General features: G+C 36.4%; 1 protein-coding gene across 2 annotated transcripts; it reads left to right on the top strand.

Moving 5' to 3' along the window:
* Positions 1–5,424: 5,424 nt before the first annotated feature.
* LOC306877838 (src kinase-associated phosphoprotein 2-like) lies at positions 5,425–23,672 on the top strand. Of its 2 annotated transcripts, none has more exons than XM_079429825.1 (13): positions 5,425–5,597; positions 6,290–6,395; positions 6,478–6,503; positions 8,011–8,109; positions 10,237–10,317; positions 10,405–10,488; positions 10,583–10,707; positions 10,796–10,859; positions 10,963–11,076; positions 11,279–11,356; positions 13,585–13,700; positions 21,121–21,223; positions 23,400–23,672. In XM_079429825.1, exons 1-12 carry the CDS (start codon positions 5,558–5,560, stop codon positions 21,211–21,213), a joined length of 1,026 nt encoding a protein of 341 aa, XP_079285951.1. In that variant the 5' UTR covers positions 5,425–5,557; the 3' UTR covers positions 21,214–21,223; positions 23,400–23,672. The 2 variants fall into 2 exon arrangements, with proteins under 2 accessions (XP_079285951.1, XP_079285952.1); XM_079429826.1 differs by lacking the exon at positions 23,400–23,672 and adding an exon at positions 21,865–21,975 and having other exon boundaries at positions 5,513–5,597.
* The last annotated feature ends 1,196 nt before the right edge of the window (positions 23,673–24,868 follow it).

Here is a 24,868-nt window from a genome sequence, read left to right as displayed (position 1 = left end):
AAAATAATAGCGGTGTTATTTATTTCTTCAATATTCAGATTAAGAAATAACAGATTAAGGAATTAAACAAGGTATAAGATTCAAAGTATATATTACTATTCAATTTTGCTGATTTGTTTTGATGTGTATTTACCTGGTTTACGAGGATTTTTTTATTAGGCCTATAATAGTTCGAGAGACAAAATTAGATATGTATAAGGCTGCCAAATATATGTTTATAATCGCAAATCAAAACTAACATCAGTTATCCCGAAAACTAGCTATTTGTGCGCAAAATTAATACGCAGTTAGGTATGTAATGAGTGTTACATTCTTTTTATTCATCTTTGTTAATTCCCCTGTAGCCTAGTTGGCGTTAAATTTAGATTTTTTAACAGTATGAAATGAACCCATGGGAAGTTTTAGATGCCATCAAATTTGTAGACTAAAACAGAATGCCTCAAGAAGGAGATTGATGACTTGATGCTGCGTACACAAATAAGTCCCTTACTGTATCTGACGACACATTGAGTCTCCTGGCCAAGAGTTGTAACGTTTTGGAGTTCAGCAATTAAATTTTATTGCCTTTTAAACCTTCGACAGGGGGTTGGTGTTGAGGCAGCACTCCGCGTAATTCAATCCGCCGCTGAGAATGAGAAGGGAATTCAACAGTCAAACCACATTTTAACATTAATTATTTAGTTTATATAATTTATTATAATTATCAGTCATAGATTTAATTTACATTTGATGAATGTAACTGTGTCTTGAATCAGATCAGTGCATCTAATACAAGAGTTATCAAATGAAGTAGCCTATCGTTTTATCATCAGGCAACGCTACAAGGAATGATCAGACAGTATAAACTAAAACTTAATCAATATTAATATTTATACTTTTAAAGTCCAAATAGTTGATATCTGAATATATAGATAATAAACAATCTCATTTGATTTCCTCAGCCCTGCTCTCCCAAGACCTTAACTCTATGGGCCTGTGTGTCACTCATTGAACCCCGCTCGTTGTTATACAGCCATAAAACAACTCAATTTTAACCTTTTTCGACAAGCCAGGATCTTGGCAAATGCTTTTCACCTTTTGCACAATAAAAAGCCTGTCAACACCGGTTTTATAGCCTTTAAGTTTAACAAACACATTTGTATTTATGTAGCTAGCCTATATTTATTTTAAATTCGTTTTTTTTCTCCTAAAGTATTTTGGCACTGATATTTGCCCCACATTATATGAAACTACAAATAATCACAAAATAAAATAAATAGTTTCACCATCATTAGTGCTTATCCGTGGCTGGGTTATTTATCGAGTTTAATAGTTATGGTGACTCGAGCCACTTCTGTTAATGTTCTATAGCCTACTCTATGAATTGCAAGTTGTAGGAAATTCTATTGTAAGGATACCAACACAAAACTGAATTTATAAAAGACGACTTCAGTGGTACCTCGAGAAGAGTGTTCAGTGAAACCTAGCTTTGGAGAAATCTAGCTAGGATCATTTCCAAACATATGACGCCACGTTGCAATCGCTGCGTAAGTGTTGAAAAGGAAATGAGGCCTAGCGGCTAAGAGCTCACACCGCAGAGGTGTTTGTTAGAGACGCAGATGATCCGAGTCCTTGTAGATCAGGCTAACTTTAAACCCACACAATGTAGGATTGATATAGGCCTACTATAACCACCGCAGACATACTAATGTAGTTATATTATAACTTTAATCGTGGTCTGAGGGCTTTTCAGTTATTAACAAAGTAGTTTTAAATGCTTTTATATTTCATTTGGTTTATTAAATTTTATATTATTTAGAATTTTCCATCATACGCAAAAAGATGTGTACAGAAAAGCCCCTTTATCGCATTTTACAAAACAAAGCTCAAAATCGTTTAGGCAAAGGCGTTGCGCCAAATCGAGCCAGAACAAATAGTTTGACTGACGTCCTTTGACGAAAACAAACACGTGGTCGGCATTCTTTAACCAGGTTAAAGACTGAGTTGAGATTTGGCACAGAGAAGTGATCAACATCCAACCTACCCAAAAGAGATTTTTGCATCATAAGCATGCAGGGAAAGGCATAGAATTACAATACAAATTCTCTTTACAATTTTATAATTAATCTTCTATTAAAGTTTTGAAATGCCCTAAATAAAAATAATGTACAAATATAAAACTGTAACCCTCTCATTGAGGCAACTTTTTACATTCTACACACATACATTTTTGGAAGTCAGCTGTCACTTTTGTGGTAGCACCCCATTTTTAAAGCTGTGGTTGTAAAATTGTAAGCTTGATAAACCAAATTTACCGTTCCATAGTGAATATGCATCACAATAACTCATACGAGCCACTACTAGGACCTGGGTATCATTGCAGATGCATTTGCTAAAATATGTTATTGCACGGATGCTTCAAGTATAATTATCTGCTTACTTATTTAATACTGCCATAAAGTTTGACAGTCACATAACTTTCACGATCCTACCCAAATTGAACAATCAACTTTGCCTTAATGCAAACTGATGTGAAACCATTTGGTATGCATAATATGTACATGTAATTTGGGGCTCCTGCAACAATGTTATTTTCTCAAGTGTTTTGCAGCCTAAGTTTATGGCTTTGGTTAGGGAGCCTGACATATTTTTGGTCATCCCAGCATCTACAAAAATCGATGAACAATCTGTGCAAAGTAAAATTCCTGTCCCGACAGCTATAAAACGCTTAAAGAGGAAAGGCCTATGCACTGTTAGTCCACTGACTCAATCTGTAATGTCTATGCAGGCATTTAAAGTCAGTGCAGCCTTCAACTGGTTTCCATGGAAACCTTGCATTTAATCTTGGTGGTCCCTTTTGTCATTCCTATGCAGGTGGGCTTCATGCAGATATTCTGAGGGTAGAGTGAAACACTAAATATAAACTGCAAGATGCATGAAAATGCAAACCGTATATATGCGGTTATGTAATGCTTGGGAATTCTTCACTCAAAAATTCAAATCTGTTATCATTTACCCACTCACATGTACTGACTCTCTTTTGTGAAAAACAAAAGAAGATATTTTGAAAAATGTTCAATGTTGTTTAGGGCTCCATTGATTTTTATTGTATGACAAAACAGTCTTTCTGTGTTCTGCCGGAAAAAAAAGTCATTAGGGTGTGGAATGACACGAGGGTGCATAATTTTCTTTTTTGAGTGAAATATCCCTTTTAGGGTTTAAATCAAATAGTCTGAATCAAATAGAATGGCTCAAGTAGAAGGCCAACCACAGCAACACCACAGAATACAAATGAACAAATTAGCTCTATGAAGCATGATATTATCTCATAGATCATGTTTATGGAATTCCTGAGGTATGCAATTATTCTTCTTCTAGTTGCACTTACGTGTTCTGCTTCTTAAACATCTCTTTTCATCTAACATAAAGTGTTTTTTCCTCCTGCGGCTGCAACCGATGCCTCACTATGTACTGTTAAATCAAATGACTAGCACAGGTTCACGCCTCATGAATATATCTACAGTAATTAATAATCAAAGAACCAAATCCCTGCCAAAGAGAAACACAGGTACAACAGTTACAAATGTACATTTCTGAGGTGATTGATGCATTCTTTTGTTGACATTAGACATTAAACGTAAACTCAAGGTTCAATCCAAGGGAGCCCAGACTATTTTTTTTCCCTCTCCAGAAACAGGTGGTGAAAGTGGTGTCAAAAGACAGTTTAAATGTTTAAATGTAAGCTAATTCTAAGTCTTTTAAAAACAACACCTGAGCAGCCTAATCCTTCAAAGGCCAAGGGGCAAAAACACCATCTCATCCATCACAAAGTTGAACTTCACAGATACCCCTGCACCCTACAGGCAGTGTGAATTACAGTGGCAAGAGCGTGCCCTCAGATGTTCTTCCTTCATGTTCGGAGGCTGTTCAGGTGGTCTGATTCAGATATGACTTACCTGTCACATATCATAGTATTTGCTGGTGACCTCACCCATCTCAAATATGTTTTCAAGTCTAGTATGTCTTCACGTAGATGCCATTAACCTTACATTTCAGTGTTGTTTTGGGCCAACGAAGCAATTCTTCTCTACCAGCTCTCTGAAACAAAACCAAAGCAAAGGAAAATGTTACAGGCTCAAGTCACAAGGCTTGCAAGAAAAAAAGGAATGATTCGGAATGTGGCAGTCAGTGGTTTCCATATGCACAAGCATGACAGTGCTGGCTACCACAGAGTCATGTCGACCAAACATGATCAAAACATTGTTTTACCCTAGAGAAAACAACAAAGTATAATGCTAAAACTCTGGGATGAAGAGAAGTACAATATGTCTAATTTAATAAAGATGATGATCACTGGTTATGATTATATTGATGTAACACTGCATTTAAACACTCACACACATTCCTCCCTTTGTGGGTTGGGGCCAGAAGCTGAGACGTGTGAACTGAGGTGAGTCCAGATCAAACAGGCTCGGCTGAGGAGCATGAGATATGGAGCTGCTCCCCTCTCCTTCACAAGGTCAAAGGGCACTTCACCTCTCTTTCCCCCTCCACACCAGATGGATCTGTGGCCAGGTCAAATGAGGTTCAAGCAGTGCTCAAGCCGAGCATACAAGCAGGCAAGATGTCAGTGTTGAATATCAGCCAATACTTTCATAAAGAAAAAATTGCCTTTTATTGTTTCATTTAAGTAATTCCTATATGAATAGCTGTATTTGCTTATGTCCATAAAGATATCACAACAAGGATTGTTCGCAAAATATGGATCTAATTCTAATGTGCAAAATAACTTTAAAAAATATTTTTAACTTAAAAAACAAATTCCACTCCTTATAATTTTCTAGGAGAGGTATCTTGAGAAGGTGACAGAGTGCATGTCTGCTGGCAGGGATCTGCTGTCTGCAGTAATCTCTGTGAAACAGCAGAGGAGCACAGAGCCAGATGGAGATGGATAGCTATGTGTTTTCCTATGAAAGCTCTGCATCACCCCCATTCTTCACCTGTCTCCTTCCTCAGGATAAGTGGGCCCCACTCCAAACAGCAGGCCCATCTAAAAGGGCAGAAAGGTCCTTAGATCCTCTCACTAAAATCCTCTAATGCACCAGCAGTTAATTATACAAACGTACAGAGGGCAACTAAAAAACAGAACATTCATCAAGTTACTTACCAAAGTCTGGAAATAAAGATTGCCGCTTTGGCTAAGGAAGTAGTGAAGCTCCTTGTCTTAGATTCAGATAAGATTAGATCATATGAGCATGCTGTGTTTCTTTCCCATCTGTTTTTTTCCGCTCTCATGCTAATAAAAACATCAAAAGTAAATATTATCACCGTGAAAGTGAATTCGATGGAATAAAATGACTAATGTAAAGTGTATCACTCCTGTCAAATCGTGCTCGTAAAACTGGAGGAAATGTGTGATTCCCCAGTGCGCTGTTTGGGGTGAGCACTCTAGTCAAATATTTCTGCTGGAGCAGGCGTGATGAATAATACTGTCTAATTTGAATAGTGGGTCTTCCGTATTTCATTTGTAACTTCCGTGTTTCGAAGGCTATCTTGCTGGGTCAAGCGGTTTATCACAATGAGGTCCATCCCGGAAGACTTAACGACGCTCGTTTCAGGTACAATCGCAATATTTGATAATGCAACAGTTGATAAAGCGAACATTTAGGTCTCGAGCGCAGTTAGAATAGAATAGTTTTGTCTTCAGTAATAAACTACATTTATTTATGTTCATACTTGGCTGAAAAGAGGAAGTTTAGCCTACCGACAGACTTTGAGAATATTTCCCTGTAACTTAGTTAGAGCATGAAGTGGTCTTTATTTAGGATACTTTTTTTTCTAAAGACGGTGGGTGCGAATAGATGTTTTGTGTATGAACGTAGAGAGTTTATGTTGTTATGATTCAACGGCAGATGAAACTTCACATTTTTTCTTGTGCAGTTTTTTTTTAGCCTGAGTCCTAACATACCTGTGGGAGACTGTTTGAACACGGTAACATTAGATAGTAGCCAGCTAACGTTACACTAATTAGATGGAGTGAGGTTGTTATTAGTTGCCTGACCAGCTACAATGTTACAAAAAGCAGGTTGATAGTAGTTGTTTCTGGCCAAAGACCAGTTTAAGATGTATTTTCCAGCGGGGATGTAGCCTTGCCAGTAAACTATTCACAGTGTCATTAGTTTGGAAAGTTAAGTTCCTCAAACATGAAGTGCACCTGTTTGCATAAACCTAGGCTACTTGAGGTGAGGAATTCAAGAAGGGTGAAACATGGAAAAAGAAGCTACGCTTATAAAACAGTGTCTGTTTTCAGATCTGGAAACATTTTTAACCGATGTCCTTAAAGGGGAGAATTTGAGCAAGAAAGCAAATGAGAAAAAGGACGCCTTTATCAAGCGCATTAAAGATGTGAAGACGAGGTACCACAGAATGTATTCATGTAATATGTTTGTGACTCTATTCTGATAGTATTCAACAAAATCCTAATTATTTGTGTTCCAGCTACTCTCAAGATTTCAAGGACAAACGTAAGTTTTGATGTGTTTTGTGCGTGTGTCTGGGGTAGAGGCTTAAATACAAGCATGGTGAAGTAAAAACTAGTAGCCTACTTCCCCACTATGCTGTAGGCTAGTGTGTGCTTCAGTGTATCCTGATGCATCATAGTTAGCATTCATTCTGAACATGAAAACTTCAACTCTTCATATGTAAACATCTTTGCATGACAAATATATATAATACACATACACAGTTTCTCTTCTGATGGGAACACATGAAAAAGTGCTTTAAAAATAAGCTTTAAGCCACCACATAACTGTTCACAGATCAGTTTTGTGAGTCCTACTACAAATTTTGGGTTGAGATGTGGGTAGAGGGCTGAGTTTGGTATAGCACTTTACAGCAGCACTATTACCACATCACAATGTCAACAGGAAGTTCTTTGCTCAAATTCAACATGATGGCACAAACATATGCGTAATTTTTGCTTTGCCATCATCTTCTATATTAATTATATTTTTAGGGCATGTGATTCAAACAGGCTAGAGTGTTACAGGGGATCTGTTTATCTTCCATATTAAAGGAATAGTTCAGCCAAAAAATACAAATTTGCTGAAAATGCACTCACCCTCAGGGCATCCAAACTGCGCATGTTTATTCATCAGAACAGATTTGGAGAAGTTTAGCATTACATCACTTGCTCACCAATGGAAAATAACCCTCTGCAGTGAATGGGTGCCATTAGAATGAGAGTCCAAACAGCTGATAAAAACATCACAATTATCCACAAGTAACTGACAAAAGTACACCAGTTAATGTCTTGTGAATCTGCATGTTTTTAAGAAACAAATCCATCCTTTTTTTATACTTAAATCTTTTGCTTTGGTTATACTATTCATAATATTGCTTTCTCCAGTGAAAAAAAGCCATCATGTCTGAATCAGGAGAGAAATATGAACAGATCAATCACCTTTTATAAGTGAAAACAGTCCAAAAGTTCATATGTTGGTGGATTTGGATGTGAGAGAGATGGAATCATGGGAGAAAGCAATATTAACTATTAATTTACAAAGCGCTAAGTAATAGACTGACGTTGTGTAAATCATTGCAATGTTTATATCAGCTTGAACTCTCATTCTGATGGCACCCATTCACTGCAGTGGATACACTGAGCAAGTGATGTAATGCTTAGTTTTTTCCAAATCCATTCAGTTGAAGAAGTAAACTCATCTACATCTGGAATGACCTGAGGGTGAGTATATTTTAAGCATATTTTTATTTTTAGGTGAACTGTTCCGTTAATATACCAAATCTCTGCAAAGCGAGTGCCACTCAAAGCTGCCTGTGACTGGGAGATCAATGGTTTAAGCATACTTCATACTACCTCCCAGGCACCATGTCCAAATTTCTGTGCTGTCAGCTATCATATTGGAAAGCAACATACATAATATCTGAATCAGACAGTCTTAATGTGCCTTGCTGGTGGAGGTTTGAAAATGTGGCCTTTTTGAGAATCCTGATGAAGACTCTGTTGTGTAGGAGATGAAGAGCTTCCAGAACCTGATGAAGCGGACACCAATGATGGTGGATCACTGCACTCAGAAAAGACCGACAGAGATGAGGAAAGCGCTTATGATGGTGAGTAGAAAATTGTGTGATTTATTAAAAAATGTTACAAGAGTAGAGAAGCATGGAGCATCTGCAATTCTTTTAGAAGAACTTGTGAGACAGGAATATCACATGACACAGTACTGTACCCTTGAATTCTCTCCTGGAAGTCAAAATAAAAGTTTGTAATTGTGAGTACTATGAAAGAATCACTGCAATCTATTCTGTAACAGATTGCATTTACAGAATGCATATAAATTAAGAAACCAAAAGCATTTCTCTCACTTATTTCTTTTTATTTATCATCTTTTCTGCAGCCTCCGCTGTCATAACACAGTATCATTGTGGCAGTCCTTTGTCATGTCCTGTCTAGGATATTTTAGTAGTGGTAGAAGAACACAAAAGCTGAATGAGGTGCTTGAAAGACTGATGTAACCCGGCAACAGGCTCTGGAACGGTTTGAAGGCACAGACGTCAAGGGTTTAGCTCTCTTTTGTCTCTGAGCAAATGGTTTATGGTCTGCAGCCCAGACAATGCCGCCCACAGCCAATGTCAATTCAGGCTTCTGTTTTATTAGCGTATGCTAAATGAATGCTATTGGTAGAATTTACATTTAAGGAAATACAGCTCAGCTGACTCATTTTGAATTATACACCATATCTGATTATTGCATTCAGAAACTTACATAATCAGGAGGGTAAGATGCAGGCCGAGAGTAGTTTGTGTGAATGTATATGGTAGGAAGAGGTTTACTGCTGGAGTGCAGTCATGTGTTTTATAGGTCCTTTTGCCCTGTGCTTGCCAGAGAGAACAGCTGTTTAGCTCCAAGATTGAAGCCTGTTAGTGCACACTGCAGAGCCTAGGAGAATCAAAACGGCATTTTGAGATTGACCAAAAAGTTATTTGAGACTATTTATTTTGGACAAATGTACTAGAGCAAGTGAAGTTATGAGCTTGTGTAACCATAAGTTGTTCATAGTACACATTTTTAGTCATGGCTTATAGTTATGGGTTGGTTTAACATTACCATTCAAATATTTGGGATCATTTATTTAAGAAACTCTTTTATTGAACAAGGACAAATTTATCAGAAATGGCGGTAAAGACATTTATGATATTGCAAAAGATTTCTATTTCAATTAATTGCTGTTCTTCAAACATTATATTCATCAAAGAACACTGTATCTCAATTTCCACACTTCATTAAGAAACAGAAACATTTTCAACTACTGTTAAGAACGGTTTCTTGATTACCAAATCAGCATATTAAAATAATTTCTTAAGATATATGAATAAAACTTGGCTGCTGAAAATGGAGCTTTCTTGTCATCAAGATTTTTTTTTTTTTTGAAAAAAAAGCCGTTGTAATAATATTTCTAAATATTGCTGTTTTTGACCGTTTACTTTTCACTTTTTGATTTTTTTTAAAGAGTCTTATTTTTTTTAAATCTTTGAACAGTAGTATATATAATAATTTTATTTTATTATTTATTTAAAATTTTCACTAAGGAAGATGCAAAAATCAAAGTGATGTTCTATGCCAACGAGTTCTTATTCTCCAAAATGTCATCTTTTTTAATTGTTTTGCCAGTGTTTGCTCTAAAAGATGGCATGATTTATGATTTATTTGCTAGTGCTTCTACCAGACATTTTCTACCAGATTTAACTGAATCCGTTCCAACTCTGAGGGTGTTCAGTTTGCTTTTCACAGTCAGCATGTGTCATGCTCCCTTGACAGCATTTTGTACATTATTGCAAACATTCCACAATTGCCTGTCATTCATAACACTGCTCTGCTCACTCACACTCATTCAGCAACGCAATGGTAGTGTGTACACAAGAGAAGGGAGGGCAGTGTAAACGAGAGGGGAGGTTTGCTTTGAAAACAGACCATGCATCTGTTTCACACACTGCTGTACCTGACAGATCAGTGCATGAAACTCTATCCAGGTTTGAATCTCTGCTAAATTTAGTCGACCTTTGATTTTTAAACCTAAAGGCATGGAAGTAGCTTTCTGCCTGAATTTACCAAATGCATTTAATTTGTTGTGAAGCCAGGTGCTCCTCTTTGTGGATTCTTAACCAGCACAGTTAGCACTGCTCATCATAAATAAGCTGAACTAAAATATAATAATTTTGTTTTGTTTTTTAAATCAGGAGTTCAACAGTCTCCTCCGGTAGCAGCTCAGGACCTTCAGTCCATTTTAAAGAGTGGCTACCTGGAGAAGCGCAGAAAGGGTAGGTTACTGCATTCAAAAACAGGTTGCTCGTGAGAATTTTTTATTTTTTTTTTTGGAAAAATAACCTCCTTTCGACTTCTTATAGATCACAGCTTCTTTGGCAATGAATGGCAGAAGAGATGGTGTGCTTTAAGCAACAACATATTCTACTACTATGGCAGTGAGAAAGGTGGGAAAGCTACTGTTTTTGTTACCACCTATAAATGTAGTCCTGAATTCAATTTATTTTTTCTGAAATTGGATCATTTAATAATCTTCACTAGATAAACAGCAGAAGGGAGAGTTTAATATTGTCGGATACACGGTCAAAATGAACAACACCCTGCGGAAAGATGCAAAGCGAGATTGCTGCTTTGAGATCTCTGCTCCAGACAAGCGTGTATATCAGGTCGGTCACCTCTCATAACATGTCTCAAACATGCAGTGTTTATTCATATCCTCAGATCATTATCACTCACAATACCTTTTTGCTGCAGTTCTGTGCTGCATCCGAGAAAGATGCAAAAGAGTGGGTAGAGCACATTGACTTTCTGATTAAAGGTAGGACTGTACATCAGAAAAACACTGTCACTCTCTAAACTTGGCTTAGCAGGTGTCTTTTATGAACAAATGCATCATGTTTTGCATGTGTTTTGACTATCAGACATGGGTGGAGTCATTCCTGAAGATGAAGAAGAGTACGATGACTGCTTATCTATGAATCAGCCAACCAATCATTCTGAACCTATTGATGATGACATTTATGAAGAACTCCCAGGTTTGCACCTCGTTTTCTTATTTTTTGGTGTATTTGTACTCTATTGTTATTTATTCACTTCTGATGTTGATAATCAGTTATAGTCATGTAAAATCCCCTGAGGGTGGTTCCTGTATGCAATGTGGTAGAAATGGCTACAGAAATTTTGAATTTGGTGTATTGCTCTCCGCACTGACTGGCACATTTATTCTCTCCCTCTCAGAGGAAGATACACCCCAACCTGTTAAACCAACAGTGACCCTGGCCAACAAACTCCAACTACCATCTACTCCTATGACAGGTAATTACCACTAGGTCACAAGGCCTGTCCATCCCCTACCTGCCCTGCTGTCCCATAACACCATACAGACTCCCAGATCTGCCTGGGTGACTATCATTTTTTTTTTTTTTTCTTAAAAGGGCAAATATTGTGGAAAAAGAAATAGGAGGGATGAATGTGGAACAGAAGCAATGGATATTGCAGGTACATGTGGATTTGGGAGGTTAGCTGGTGAAGTCACACTGATGACAGGAGTAGGAAGTTAGTCTGGACCACAGGATGGGCCTTCAGGAAGAGACCTGGAATTTTTTGTTTTATTTTTGCACCGTTTATTATTTGTAATGATACTTAATTTAACAGATTTGTGTTTATTGGTAAGACGAACACTAGACAATACTCTTGCCATCATCTCAGTTATTATTTTAAAATGCTCTATTGGTTTTTCTGTGCCTGTGTGGGGAAGCATGTATCCTGCCGGGTACTGGGCACTGGGCAGGGGTTGGTAGGCTCTGGCAGGAAGCTGACTCCATTGGTGCACTGTGGCCCACCATGGCCCTCTGCTCCAGGCTCACAGCACAGGAAGTCCTGCTGACAGAAGCGATGGCTGAGGCAGGATCTCATGACAGATGCTCAGAGGAGGAGGCCAGCTAGAGCACTAGTGAGAGCCATAATGGAGGGAAATAATACAAGCTTCACAGATCCTGGAAAGCAAGATTGTCATATGAATTTTCCTGATTAGTGTTTGTTGTCAGTTTTTGATAAGGGCTATTTTGAATGATGTTTTAAAATCCTGCAAGTGAAAGCAATAATGCTAATTCCAGACCAGTGCAGCAGGTGTAATTCTAATGCCTGGTTCTTTTAGGATGCAGCCCTGAATAAAACCTTAAGGCAGCAGTGGGTAAGGTTATATTTAGAAAATAATTAGAATAATCTGCCAAATTAGCATAGCTGGGAATCTGCCAGCAATAATGTCTGTTGAAAGATATTTACCTTTAGGGGTATTTTGTTTTTATTTATATAAAAGCAGTTTTACTAAATACCCACTCGTGGTGCTGCCTTTGGGTAGACAATGTAGATTAGTAAATATATTGGAAATATGAATAAATAATGCTCTAAATCAAGAGCCTAGAGCAAGGACAGGTTAAATGTAAACTCAAGAGCATTTTTTTTTGCTGATGTTTTGAGATAGAATATAAATGTTCTTTTGAAAGGGACTGAATCTTTGCTGGAGATTTATAAAAGCTTTATAAATAAAAAAAGCTTAAAACAAATGTGGCTTGTAATACAAGTTACTAGTTAACTTACAACAGTGAAGAGTCTTTCATTAGAGAGTTCTTCAGTATGCATCTCAACTGGCAAGAGCCACAGTTCAGCAATTTATACTCTCTGCTGCCCACTAGTGGATCTTTCTGAGCCAGAAAAACACTGGGGTCTTCAACCAAGAACCCAGGGGCGCCGCTTTGGAATCATCCTAACCTTCCTCCCATTACATCGCCCACCAATAACCCCTTGGTGGATAAAGAAACTTAGCAGGGCCATATAATAATTCATGGATAGTTGCATGTTTGTGTATTTACATAAATTTTTATAATGCTTACATTGCAAAGCCACTAAAATAATGAATGAATGTTACAAAAGATTTCTATTTCAAATAAATGTAGTTCTTTTTAAATTTCTTTACAACAAAGAATCAATTACAGTTTCCACTAAATTAAGTAGCACAACTATTCAACATTAATAATAATATAAGTATGGCATCCTGAGCACCATATCAGCATATTAGAATAATTTCTGAAGGATCATGTGACAGTGAAGACTAATGATGCTGAAAATTCAGCTATGCCATCACAGGAATAAAGTAAATTTTAAAATGTTACATTAGAAAACTGTTATTTGAAAACTGCACTAACATTTTATTGTTAGATTGTAATAATATTTCACAATATTATTTGTATTTTTGATCAGTTAAATGCAGCCTCTGGTGAGCATAAGAGACTTTATTAAAAAAAAAACTTCTTTGATGGACAGATGAGATGTTCAGAAACCAAACCAACAACCTAACGTTCCCCATTTTTGCAGCCCTTCATAAACGTTTTGTGATGCATATGCTAAGAGTGTATTGAGTTCAGAACGACGCCTTTAAAAACACAAAATGCTATCATAAATGCTCTATTCATTCTTTAATAATTAAATTCTGTTTTTAAATGATCTTCTATTTAAATGATCTTCTTTTCTTCTATCCCCTGCAGCAGTGAACAAGAGCACAGACTACGTCAACTACTTCCAGGGCTTGTGGGATTGTGCTGGAGAGCATCCCGATGAGCTGTCCTTCAAGCGAGGAGACACCATCTACATCCTCAGCAAGGTAAGACGGGAGCCACGGTCTGGAAACTTCCAGACTTGCAGCAGTTGTCACAACCCACGTGATGGAGGACAGAAATAAAACAGCATGAGGCTGCCCTCAGACGTCAGCAGGAAAAGATGAATTTGCAAAAACATTCAGTTAAATAAATACATTGTGACGTCTGGATAACACATTTGAGTCAGATGCAGAAAGGTTAGTTTTGGGCCTGTTTTGTGCACGTGCGGCGTTGCTGAGTGTGGAAGTGAAGTACACCCTCTCCCTGTGCAAAGTGATGGGATTAGTCTTGTCACAACGGAAACCATTTTAGTGCTCTTGGCCCTGAGCAGAGCAGTCTGGCAGCCAGTGGCATTCTGTCACCTCTCTCCACGTCTGCCCAGTGCGTGTGTGCGTCTCAGAGCTCATTTGTGTGTGGGTATTTCAGCATTGGAAGACGGCTCAATGCCATGTTCAGTGAGGGCAGCCGTAAGCAGACCTTTAGCATATATACATCTCGGCCAGTCACTATTTATGACTGTAATGGTAGTCTGTGTTCTCAGGAAACGCTGAATCCACCTCTCTATTCGTACCAGGTGCTGCGGAGAAGTGCGTTTGGTTAAAAACTTCCCGTACCTGTCAGCTCCGATGTGTAGGCCGGCTGTGCAGATCTGGGAACTGCCCGTGGGGTTTGTACCTGGCTAACAGAATTAGCTCGATACCTCTCATGGCTACTTAAAACAGGTCAGGCTGCTCCGTTCCCAGAAACAAACTTGGTATCTTGCGGTTTGTCTACTTAGCACTGTTGCCCTTCAGAGAAAGAATTGGAAAGCTTAATAGTGTTTTGCTTTCTCCTTTAGAAGAGAGGTTTTGAGGTATCGACATTATGCTGGTGTCTATGAATAATGGTAGGCAAATATGTGGGTCAAGGACGTACTATATAAGTGTCCATGATCTAGTTTAAAGCTAGTGGCAAATTCTTATATTCTTTGTATTCATGTTGGCTTCATATAGTTTTGAAAAACATTAATACCATTTTCAGGAAAAGTTTCAATGTGTAATGTGGCACAAACATCAAGTTTGTTTCTTTTCCCTTTATTTAACCAGGAGGCAGCTTAATAAATTTCTTTTTTTACAGTCACAGACTGGCAGGAGACAAATGAATCAATATATAGAAAACGCAGAGAAAAATAATTCTAATATAAATTCATTTATAAACAACTAATAATAAACAACTAATCTAAAATTATTGTTATTAGTTCAAGTAAAAATAAAAACATTTTCCTTACAGGTTGAATACATGTTTTTGTACACAGATTATTATCCTCACAGTAGATCATCTTTATAGATAGATTAAGGTATAATGTGATTATATAAACGTCAAGAATTATTCTTTCATAAATATCAAGTTTTCAGGTTGCGCCACATGAAATTTTATAACCTGAGCTAACCTTGCCTTATCTTAAAAACTTGAACTATGTGATTATTGACCTTGACACAAGTCATGAAGATCTGCAGGGGTCCTCTCTGAGATATATTTTACTCTTCTCTTACTGTTGTCTTCGGTTTTGTAGACAAAAGTTTAAAAAATGTTAAGCAGTGAAGCAATTTTTGTTCTTAATATTCTAAGAAAGGTTAAGGATTAAGCTAAATGCATTGTTCAACCAAAAATGAAATTTTTAAATACTGTAATTTTTGTAATTTGTAATTTACTCTGTAGTTCCTAACCTGCATGACTTTCTTTCTTATGCAGAACACAGAAGATATTTAAATTTTTAGATTTTTTTGGTGACCATTGACTTCCATTGTATGGACAAAAAGCACAGAGACATTTCTCAAAATGTAGCCTAATTATTTATGTTCCACAGAAGAAAGTAAGTCATGCAGGTGTTGGAACGGAAGGTTCTGGAGGTTTAAAAGAATAATAATTTAATTTTTTTTTTTTTTTTTTATTCATTATTAAATCAGGACAATTGTATTATCTTGAGATTGCTCACTTTATACCACTCAAAAATGATCTAAATTAATTTTAATACAGAAATTAAAAGAAGTATCAATTATGTATGAATTATATATTTTTATTTATATTTTTTTTAATAAATAAATAGCTAGGACAAAATAAAGTGTACCCTCATTGACCCTGTGTATGGGAGTTTGATTCTAGTATTTGAGTCTTATGGGAGATCAGCAACAGCTACAGACTAGAGCAAAAGGATTTAAAAGTTAATGTAATATATATTCTTTTTTTATGACTGGTAAATAGAGAATTCAAATTCAAATACTCTCTGATGACTTTCTGCCACATCATTATTTTTATTATTTCTTTATTTTTTTTAAGAGATTTTCAAGTGACCTGACAGCTTCATCTGAGCTTTTTAGGAGGGCTGAGATAAAACCCTCCTAAATAAGGCCTTGCAATGCCAATGTGTGATGTCATATAATGTGATCCATTAAGTAATGGTGAAAGTTTAGGTCTCCAGAAGTGATTGCACAGGAAAGAAGCCGACACAAAGAACTGCTGAATACAGCTTTCCATAATTCTACCCAATTTATTTATATTCGTTTTACTAGAGACACAGAAATGTGCAGCAGCAAGATAATGTATCTTCGGGAGAAATAGAGATGACATCCCAATTTCACCAGTAGCTAAAAATCCATAATTTGTAATGGATATATAAAGCATGCCAATGGGGAAATTATCTCATTCTGTTAAAAGTCAGCAGGCTGTCAGAAAATGACAGAATATGGTCTGAATGGGATCCAGGGGTGACTGCGTTTTTCAGAGCAAGTGTGCCATCTAGTGGCTAGAATGAGTGCGGTAGCATTTTTTTTTTTTAACCAAAAGAAAATTAGCCTTTTGAAGACATAATTGTGTTGTTTGCATTTTTAGTTCTTTTGTGTGTGTATATACATATATGCATTTATTTATATATATATATATATATATATATATATATATATATATATATATATATATATATACACATACACACACACACACACATATATATAAACTTATACACATTAAATCACAAGGCACTTTTTTAAACAAAAAAACCCACACTATTAAATCCCATTTTATAAAATATGCATGAAATGTATTGCACTGCATTAAAAGAGATAAGCCTAAACCCTTCATGTTGCCAAACGATGCTGGGAAAGAACTGCTCGACACAGTCCAATGATGCTGTGTTGTATTTGTGCCGTTTTATGGGTACTACACGGCTTGGTTTACCATGAATATTGCAGGCGCTCTTTTGTAGCATAGCCCCTTCCCCCTTCCTTCAACCAGGCTTGTGGATGACCGTAAAGCCGGTGTGGGTTTAGTGTCCAGCTGTGGCTCACAGGCCATTTAGTGGCCTACCTCCTTCCCCTTGGCCATGCAGCAGCTGCAAGTCTAACACCCCCCCCTCCCCTCCTCCATTTACCCCCCTGTCCAGACCCTCAGCGGCTCTGAAAGGGTATTGACCATCAGACCAGGGGGAGGTGTCAGGACCCTAAATCACACACACCACACGCTCTTCTTTTCAAAGCAGGCCAGTGTGTGCTGTAAATGATGCTTGGTCAAAATAGTGCGTCACATGGTCTGTCTGGGGTCCAGAAGCATCGTAAAACTCGAAGACCCACATAATTTCAGTGGCATAATATGCAAATTTTAATTGTGCAGGATTTAAATTATTCACCTTACATCAAGATATTTCAAAGGTCATTTTAGTCCGCTAAACGCTAATTTAAGAAGTCTATGTGACCTTACATGTCTGCTTCCTTAGATGGGTGCTGGATAGTCGTGTGTGGGCATGTAGGATGAGTGTGAGGTCTGCATTGCTTTCCTGTTGCAGACTTATGTCACCCTCACCTTCTAATCTGACCTTCTTGCACGCGCACATATTCGCACAGACACAGCAGCAGGCGCTGCCCTGTCAATGAGGTGTGTCTGTATCAAAGGACAGCTACAGGAAGTTTCCGCTTCACCCCTTCACATGTGCACTTCCTGTCTCGTTTCACACAGGCTGGACAACTGCCCTATATTAGGCGGCCTGAGGTGTGTGAATCTTGGACTTGAACACGTTTGCTGTCATCTCTGTTTTAAAGACAGCAGAATCATTTGTTTCTGAAATTACAATATTGTTCAGAAGTTTTAGTAAGATTTTAAAAATTAATACTTTTAACATATCACTTTCATATTACTTGCATAATTTGGCTGCTATATACTGCGGGGGGGTTTCAAATATTTTAGTGCTATGTACCATCAAATATGATGAATATCATTTTTGCAAAGGACTCCATTCTTAAAATATAAAGGATGAAATTTATACTATGTAAAAAAATAAAAGTATGATATTATTTCAATATCATTATATTTAAATATGTATATACACATCAAATATTGTATAAAACAATATTAAAAACTACTAAAAATTATCAAATAAGGGAACATATTAATTAATTACAAATAATTATTAATCATTAAAATGTATTTGTTTAGCACAGTGGTTCTCAATCAGAGGATCAGGGTATATATATATATATTTCATTTTTATATATTTCATATTCATTTTTATTTAGATCAATCGTTTTCTATATATATATATATATATATATATATATATATATATATATATATATATATATATATATATATATATATATATATATATATATATATATATATATATATATATAGTTTTTATTTTAAAATGTACATTTAAAATATATGTTATAATATATTGAATGTATATCTATATATAAAATGTATATGTATGTATATTCAATATATTATAACATATATTTTAAATGTATATGTTAAAATAAAAACTATAAACTAAATGAAAATGCTAAGAACACAAAATCAAGGTATGAACAGAAATTTAGTTTTTCCTGAAGAACATATAGGTCTTGAACTTTCTGGAATCAATTAATTTAATATATCAATGCTCCCAGTTTCTGTTAAGTCTGAAAACAAGCAGCTTAAAAAACACCTGATCTACAGCCCTGACTTTATTATTGAAATCTGTGGTCTTTCTGCAGAGTTTTTCTTTTGAGTCTTATGAGGAGGTCAGTACACACTGAGGACAGTTGGCGGTGGGGAGACGCTCTCCATTACAGTGTGAGTGTCTGCGGCAGCTGTCAGCAGCTGCATAACCAGACCTGTGTTTTATAGACAGATACGTGCACGCAGACAGTAAGAGGTTTGCTGGCCTGAGCTGAGCTCTATACATTATACAGCAGGAATCACTTAGGCTGCCTGGGTCAAGTAGAGGCCCACAAACTTCATATTTAACTTCAGATGGGGTATGATTCAAACCTCATTGCTCTTTCTGAACCATACAGAGAGAGATTTTTTTCTCCAATGGTGAGGTGAAGGATGAAGGTAGACGAGCAGTGAGTGTCTTGTCAGCTTTAGGGAGATCAAAGACTTGAATGTCAGAGAGAAAAAAGACTATAAATGTCAGTCAGAGTACACTGGATTGAGATGTAGCGGGGTTTCACTGTAGCTGACCATTTTTTTAAGTACAACAAATGAGTGTTTATGTGGGATATTTCAAAAACATGCAGAGCTGAGGTTGCAGATTGGCAACCTGGGCCCCCTGATGAGTGAGGGCCCCATTAACGTCCTCTATACTGCCCTACAAAGGCAAAGCACAGGAACTACACCAAAGCTAAAACTGTTATTGAGTTGGTGTTTTTACTTTATTGTTTGCATTGAGCCAAAACTGTCTGTCACATAGACAGATCATACAGACCCCATTTCAGTCATAACTCAATTTTGACAAAAAGTATCACTGTGTTCTGACTTTGCAAAGTAGTATTGGATTTTTTATTTGTTTTTTGATATGAACGTTTTGATGCCAAGGACTCACAGATATGATGAATGTCTGGACCCCTTCCTAAAATATAAGGCAGCTATATTTTCAAGCGTATAAATTGGTATTATATTAAGTGTGATTTTAAAAACAACAAATTAATTGTTTCTGAGATTACAGTACTGTATGTATGTATTTATAATGTTTCAAAATATTAATATTTTTAATAAATGCTGTTGTTTTGAATTTTATATTTATCAAAGAATCCTAAACAAAAAGTATCTGTTTCCACAAAAATATAAAGCAGTACAACTTTTTTGACCATTGATAATAAAAAAATGTTTTATTGAGCACCAAATTTGCTTATTAAATAATTGTTCATTTAAATTGTAATAATGTTTCACAATATTGTTGTTTTAACTGTATTTATGATCAAATAAATGCAGCCTGCATTGGAGAACATAAGAGACTTTAAAAAACAAAAAAACATTAAAAAACTTACCAACCCATACTTTTGAATAGTAGTGTGCATAATTGTCTTTTATATTATTTTTTATTTTAAATCAGTTAAATTGGTTATATCTTTTAAAATAGTTACTTTTTAAGTTGATAGTGTCTAAAATTTTTACATTTAATATATTTGAATTCCATATTTATTTATTGATTTACTTCCTTATAATTATTATTTAGCTAAGCTGTATTCAGATTTTTTTCTCTAACTGTGAACATCTAACGCTGTCAGTAGAATAAAGATTTCTGTCCATGTTTAGAAAGCAGGATACAATAGAAATATTACCAAATTTGCATATTATGCACACATTAACGCTGACAGCCCTAAAATACATTTTGTAAAATATTGTAGCACCCACTTGCATTTCAGTGGGGGTGTCCAGACCCCAGTGTATCTAGCTCCTCCAAAGGTCTGCTGGGAAATGGAGTTTTATACAGCAGCTTCAGTGCGTCCACCATTCATTTCAGTCCAATCTCCTCTCCCTGCTTCCCTCCATTCTCCTTTTTGAAAGAAAGCACGATGTGGCATGATAGATCTGCCTCAGTATAACCCCAAAGTTTAGAAGGCGTCTGTGAGAAACCGAAATATCGTGGATGTGGAGAAAACACAGGGTTTTGTGGCTTTGAAGTGAAAGGCACCGTGTGATCTGTTTGTAATTATGGCATAAAGAAAGAGAGACGGATGGACGGCTCTTATCTGCTTATTATCTTTATGGCTATCTTTTCCATGAGGTGGAGAAGAGATGATCTGTCTCTCTACAGGAAGAAAAGGACTCTGTCCGCGGGGAAGCAGATCTGTTGTGCTTCATACGAAATATATCGCCCGTTCACATTCTCTTGTGTAATCTTTATAGGTCCTATGAGCCTTGTGTCCTTGAATTGGCCTTGGAAAGACAGACAGGAGGTTGGGAGGGAGACAGAATGGGGGGTAGGGGTGTACGGATAGAGACCGTATGAGAAGAAAATGGAGTAAAACCTGAAGAGGAGCGGGTAAATGAACTATATATTGACAGATTTCATTCCCCTGAGCGTTGACCTATGAGATTTGACCTCGCTGATTGTGTCACTGCTCTAATTGGTCTCAACAGTGAGCGAGTTTAATGAATGTTGGTTGTGTTTTTTTTTTTTGACAGGAGTACGACATGTTTGGCTGGTGGGTGGGGGAGATGAAAGAGGCCATCGGAATCGTGCCTAAGGAGTATCTTCTCGAACTGTATGTGCCGTAAAGGGTCTGAGGTGAGAAAATGATCCTGGAATGACAGCTGATAAACTTAAGCTCTTTATATATATATATATATATATATTAGTGCTGTCAATTGATTTAAAAAATTACTAATTAATCGCACATTTTTCTGAAATTAATCGCGATTAATCCCACCTAACATTAAAGTTTTTAAATATACTTTTATATTGCAATAATTTCACATTCAATCTTCAAATTAATGTAGAAACAACATAAAGACAGTATATTTTTAATGGCATCTTTACTTTTATAACTGAAGGCCAGTATCACTGATACCAGTTAATACTGATTTCTCTTTACAAATGTTACCCCCTAATATTTATCCATTGATTATAGCCATTCAACTTTACATTATAATTAAGAGCTATCAATTTGAACATTTATTAGACTTTAAAAATAACTTCTAATTTAAGTGAACGTAAAACAATCTTCAAATAAACCCATTATAATAAATGTCATATTTATCTGCCTGTGCCCCTCAGCAGAAATATACAGAAATTGAATAAAGTTATAAAACACTAAATTCTAAACTAAATACAGATGAATCCATAAAACAATAAAGTTATTGATTTCCTGTTTTTTTCTTTTGTTCTTGATGAACAGACATCACAGCAGCTTTTTTTTTTTTTTTTAGATGTTTTGGCTGCTATTTCTTTAAGAGATGTCGCTGCTGAACGTGACGCGGATCTGACACGCATCGTATTTTCTCTCAACTCTACCTTTTGTGACCCATTTCAGATCGGACCCATTTCAGTCTCTACTCTAAGTCATGGCCTAATTGTTAGAGAGTCGGACTCGTAATCCAAAGGTTGCGGGTTCGAGTCTCGGGCCGGCAGGGATTGTAGGTGGGGGGAGTGAATGTCCAGCGCTCTCTCCACCCTCAACACCACGACTGAGGTGCCCTTGAGCAAGGCACCGAACCCCCAACTGCTCCCCGGGCGCCGCAACATAAATGGCTGCCCACTGCTCCGGGTGTGTGTTCACGGTGTGTGTGTGTTCACTGCTGTGTGTGTGCACTTTGGATGGGTTAAAATGCAGAGCACGAATTCCGAGTATGGGTCACCACCATACTTGGCGGTACTTCACTTTCATTTTACTTTCTTGTCAAGAAAAATGAGACAGAATTAGCAGCTATGAGTAGGGCGGCCAACCCTAGGCCCCGTCCCTGCGTTAATTGCATTAAATACTTTTAACAAGTTAAACTGAAAAAATCAATCGCCTGCATTAACGTGCTAATTTTAATAATAATAATAATAATAATAATAATAAATTTTATTTGAAGGTGGCTTTCAGAGCAGTCAAGGACACCGTACAATTAAAAGGTAATTATAAAATCAAGACAAGAAATACAACAAACAACAATTAACGTAAGATAATTTAAAATTGATCAGAGAAAGCTAATCTAAACAAGCAAGTTTTGAGACATGATATAAAAGTACTCCAGATTAGGAGCAGCACAACTAAATACCCCATAGTGGCTAGGCGAACAGAAGGTACAACAAGGGAAACAGATGAAGAAGATCTGAGAGTACGCTTCGGGATGTAGATATGAAGCAAATCAGAAAGATATGGAGGCGCGAGATTATGGAGATCTTTAAAAGTGAGAAGCAGAATCTTGTTCTCTATATTTAACAGGTAGCCAGTGTAGATGATAAATAACTGGAGTGATATGCTCAACGGAGGAGGTTCTAGTAATTATACGAGCAGCTGAATTCTGGACCAACTGAAGTTTATGAAGGAGATTGTGAGGTAGACCAAATAGAAGAGAGTTACAGTAAGTGTGGAATTTGGTGTGAGGAATATGGCCGAAGATGGAAGTATGCAGACCGAGTAACATTGTCCATATGCTTTTCAAAGGATCAAGTACTATCGAGAACAACGCCCAGACTTTTAACCTGAGTAGATGGGAAGATTATAGAATTATCAACAGATAATTTTGACAGCACTTATATATATATATATTGTAAGTTGTAAATAAAACTTCTATTTTTGGAGTACATTTTACAACAAAAAAATGTTCTACATCAAAATTCCATGTTTAATTCACTGTGTTATGTATGTTTCTTTTTTATTATTTGTCAAATTTACTAGCAGTTTCTAAGTGAAAATTATTTCTAAGTAAATCCTGCTCCATTTTTGTTTGAATTGTACATGTTTGTTTATTTCTAGGGACCTCTGATGGCCTGCTGTTGTAGCTTGATGCCCACAAGCCGCTGTCTCTTTCTGTGTTTCTATTATTCTGTGACCCTTAAAGCAAACTGCCAGTTCAAAAGCACAAGTGATTGAAAAATACATGAAGGATGTGAAGTTTGTTTTTTGCTAATTATTTAATTATCACGAGCTGTCTAAGTGAATGTAAACCTCTTTTTATTTGTATTTTTTTGTCTTTCAAAGGCATTCAATTGTAGGTAAAAACTATGAAATAAAGCTTGCGCGTTCACAAAACATTCTGGAGTGTTTTTGTATTCTAGCCACCAGGTGGGAGCAGTGCATAACGTTCTGTGCAGTGAGAGATGTGGAATGTCTTTATTTGAGACTTCGTTGGATTCCTCCACAGGACAGGCAACACAAGACAGGTTTCTACATAGACTGTAGAAGTGCTGTTTGTAGTACAATCACGATGTTGCAGTATGTAACGAACTGATGGGAAACAAAATCTCTGACCTTTTTATGCAGAACATAACAAACAAATCAAATAGCAGTTATTGAGATGTGGAATTAATTAACTGCTGTAGGAGAACTGTTCGGATGGTAGCTTCATGGACCGCTGCGTTGACATCCACAAATATCTGGGCACTGAAGTGAGAAACTTAATTAAAACACATGTCAGGCCGTTACCTTCACTGCCAAGAAGAATGTATCCAAACGAAGTGTTACTATTTGCATATTAACTTGCTCAGTCAAGCTTCACACAATAAATACTAAAGACATTTTAATTTGATCATTACATATCACTGTATTATATACCAGTTGATAAACAATTATTAGACTTGTCCCTGATTTTAAAGTTGAGCAGCATGGAACAATTTCAATCAAATGTTGGCACCATGTCTAGCTAATATATTAAAAATTTTAGATTTTTTAAAACGTCTTCAGCCAGAGCTGAGAATACTAGAATCTCACGAAGAACTTTTTTAAAAATCTAATTTAATACCAAAATCTGAAGAGATGATATAATCGAAATTTATTTTAAGGTCCAGTTTTCAATATTAACTAACAATTAACTACGACTTCTGCCTCAATAAATTACTGCTTATTAATAGTTAATAATCTAGTTGTTAATTTTAGGTATTGGGTAGGATATCCTGAATATGGCATATCCTGCATATGCAGCATATCTGCTTTATAAGTACTAATAAACAGCCAATATGCTAGTAATGTGCATGCATAAGCAACTAGTTAATAGTGAATTGGTCCCTAAGTCTTACAGAGAATATCAGAGTTATATTTTATATTACATATCCTCTTCATTGCCATTATTATACATGCACACACACACACACATATATATATATATATATATATATATTCATTTTTTTTATCTTAGCATTAAAAACTATGCTGTTTATTCTGTATTATAGCAGAATAAATTCAGCTAAATAAATATGCCAGAATGAAAAAAGTACTCAAATTATATT

The sequence above is a fragment of the Barbus barbus genome (genome assembly GCF_936440315.1).
Source record: "Barbus barbus genome assembly, chromosome: 12".
NCBI classification, from domain to species: Eukaryota; Metazoa; Chordata; class Actinopteri; order Cypriniformes; family Cyprinidae; genus Barbus; species Barbus barbus.
The sequence above is the reverse complement of the archived record's forward strand: the minus strand, read 5'-3'. Positions and strand labels throughout refer to the sequence as shown.

What these genes read in the sequence shown, in the direction of transcription:
- LOC306877838 (XM_079429825.1), top strand. Translation starts at nt 5,558, where the DNA reads ATGAGGTCCATCCCGGAAGACTTAACGACGCTCGTTTCAG. An exon ending in TCAAGATTTCAAGGACAAAC is followed by an intron (nt 6,504 to 8,010) that starts GTAAGTTTTGAT and finishes TCTGTTGTGTAG; the next exon opens with GAGATGAAGAGCTTCCAGAA. An exon ending in CAGACAAGCGTGTATATCAG is followed by an intron (nt 10,708 to 10,795) that starts GTCGGTCACCTC and finishes TTTTTGCTGCAG; the next exon opens with TTCTGTGCTGCATCCGAGAA.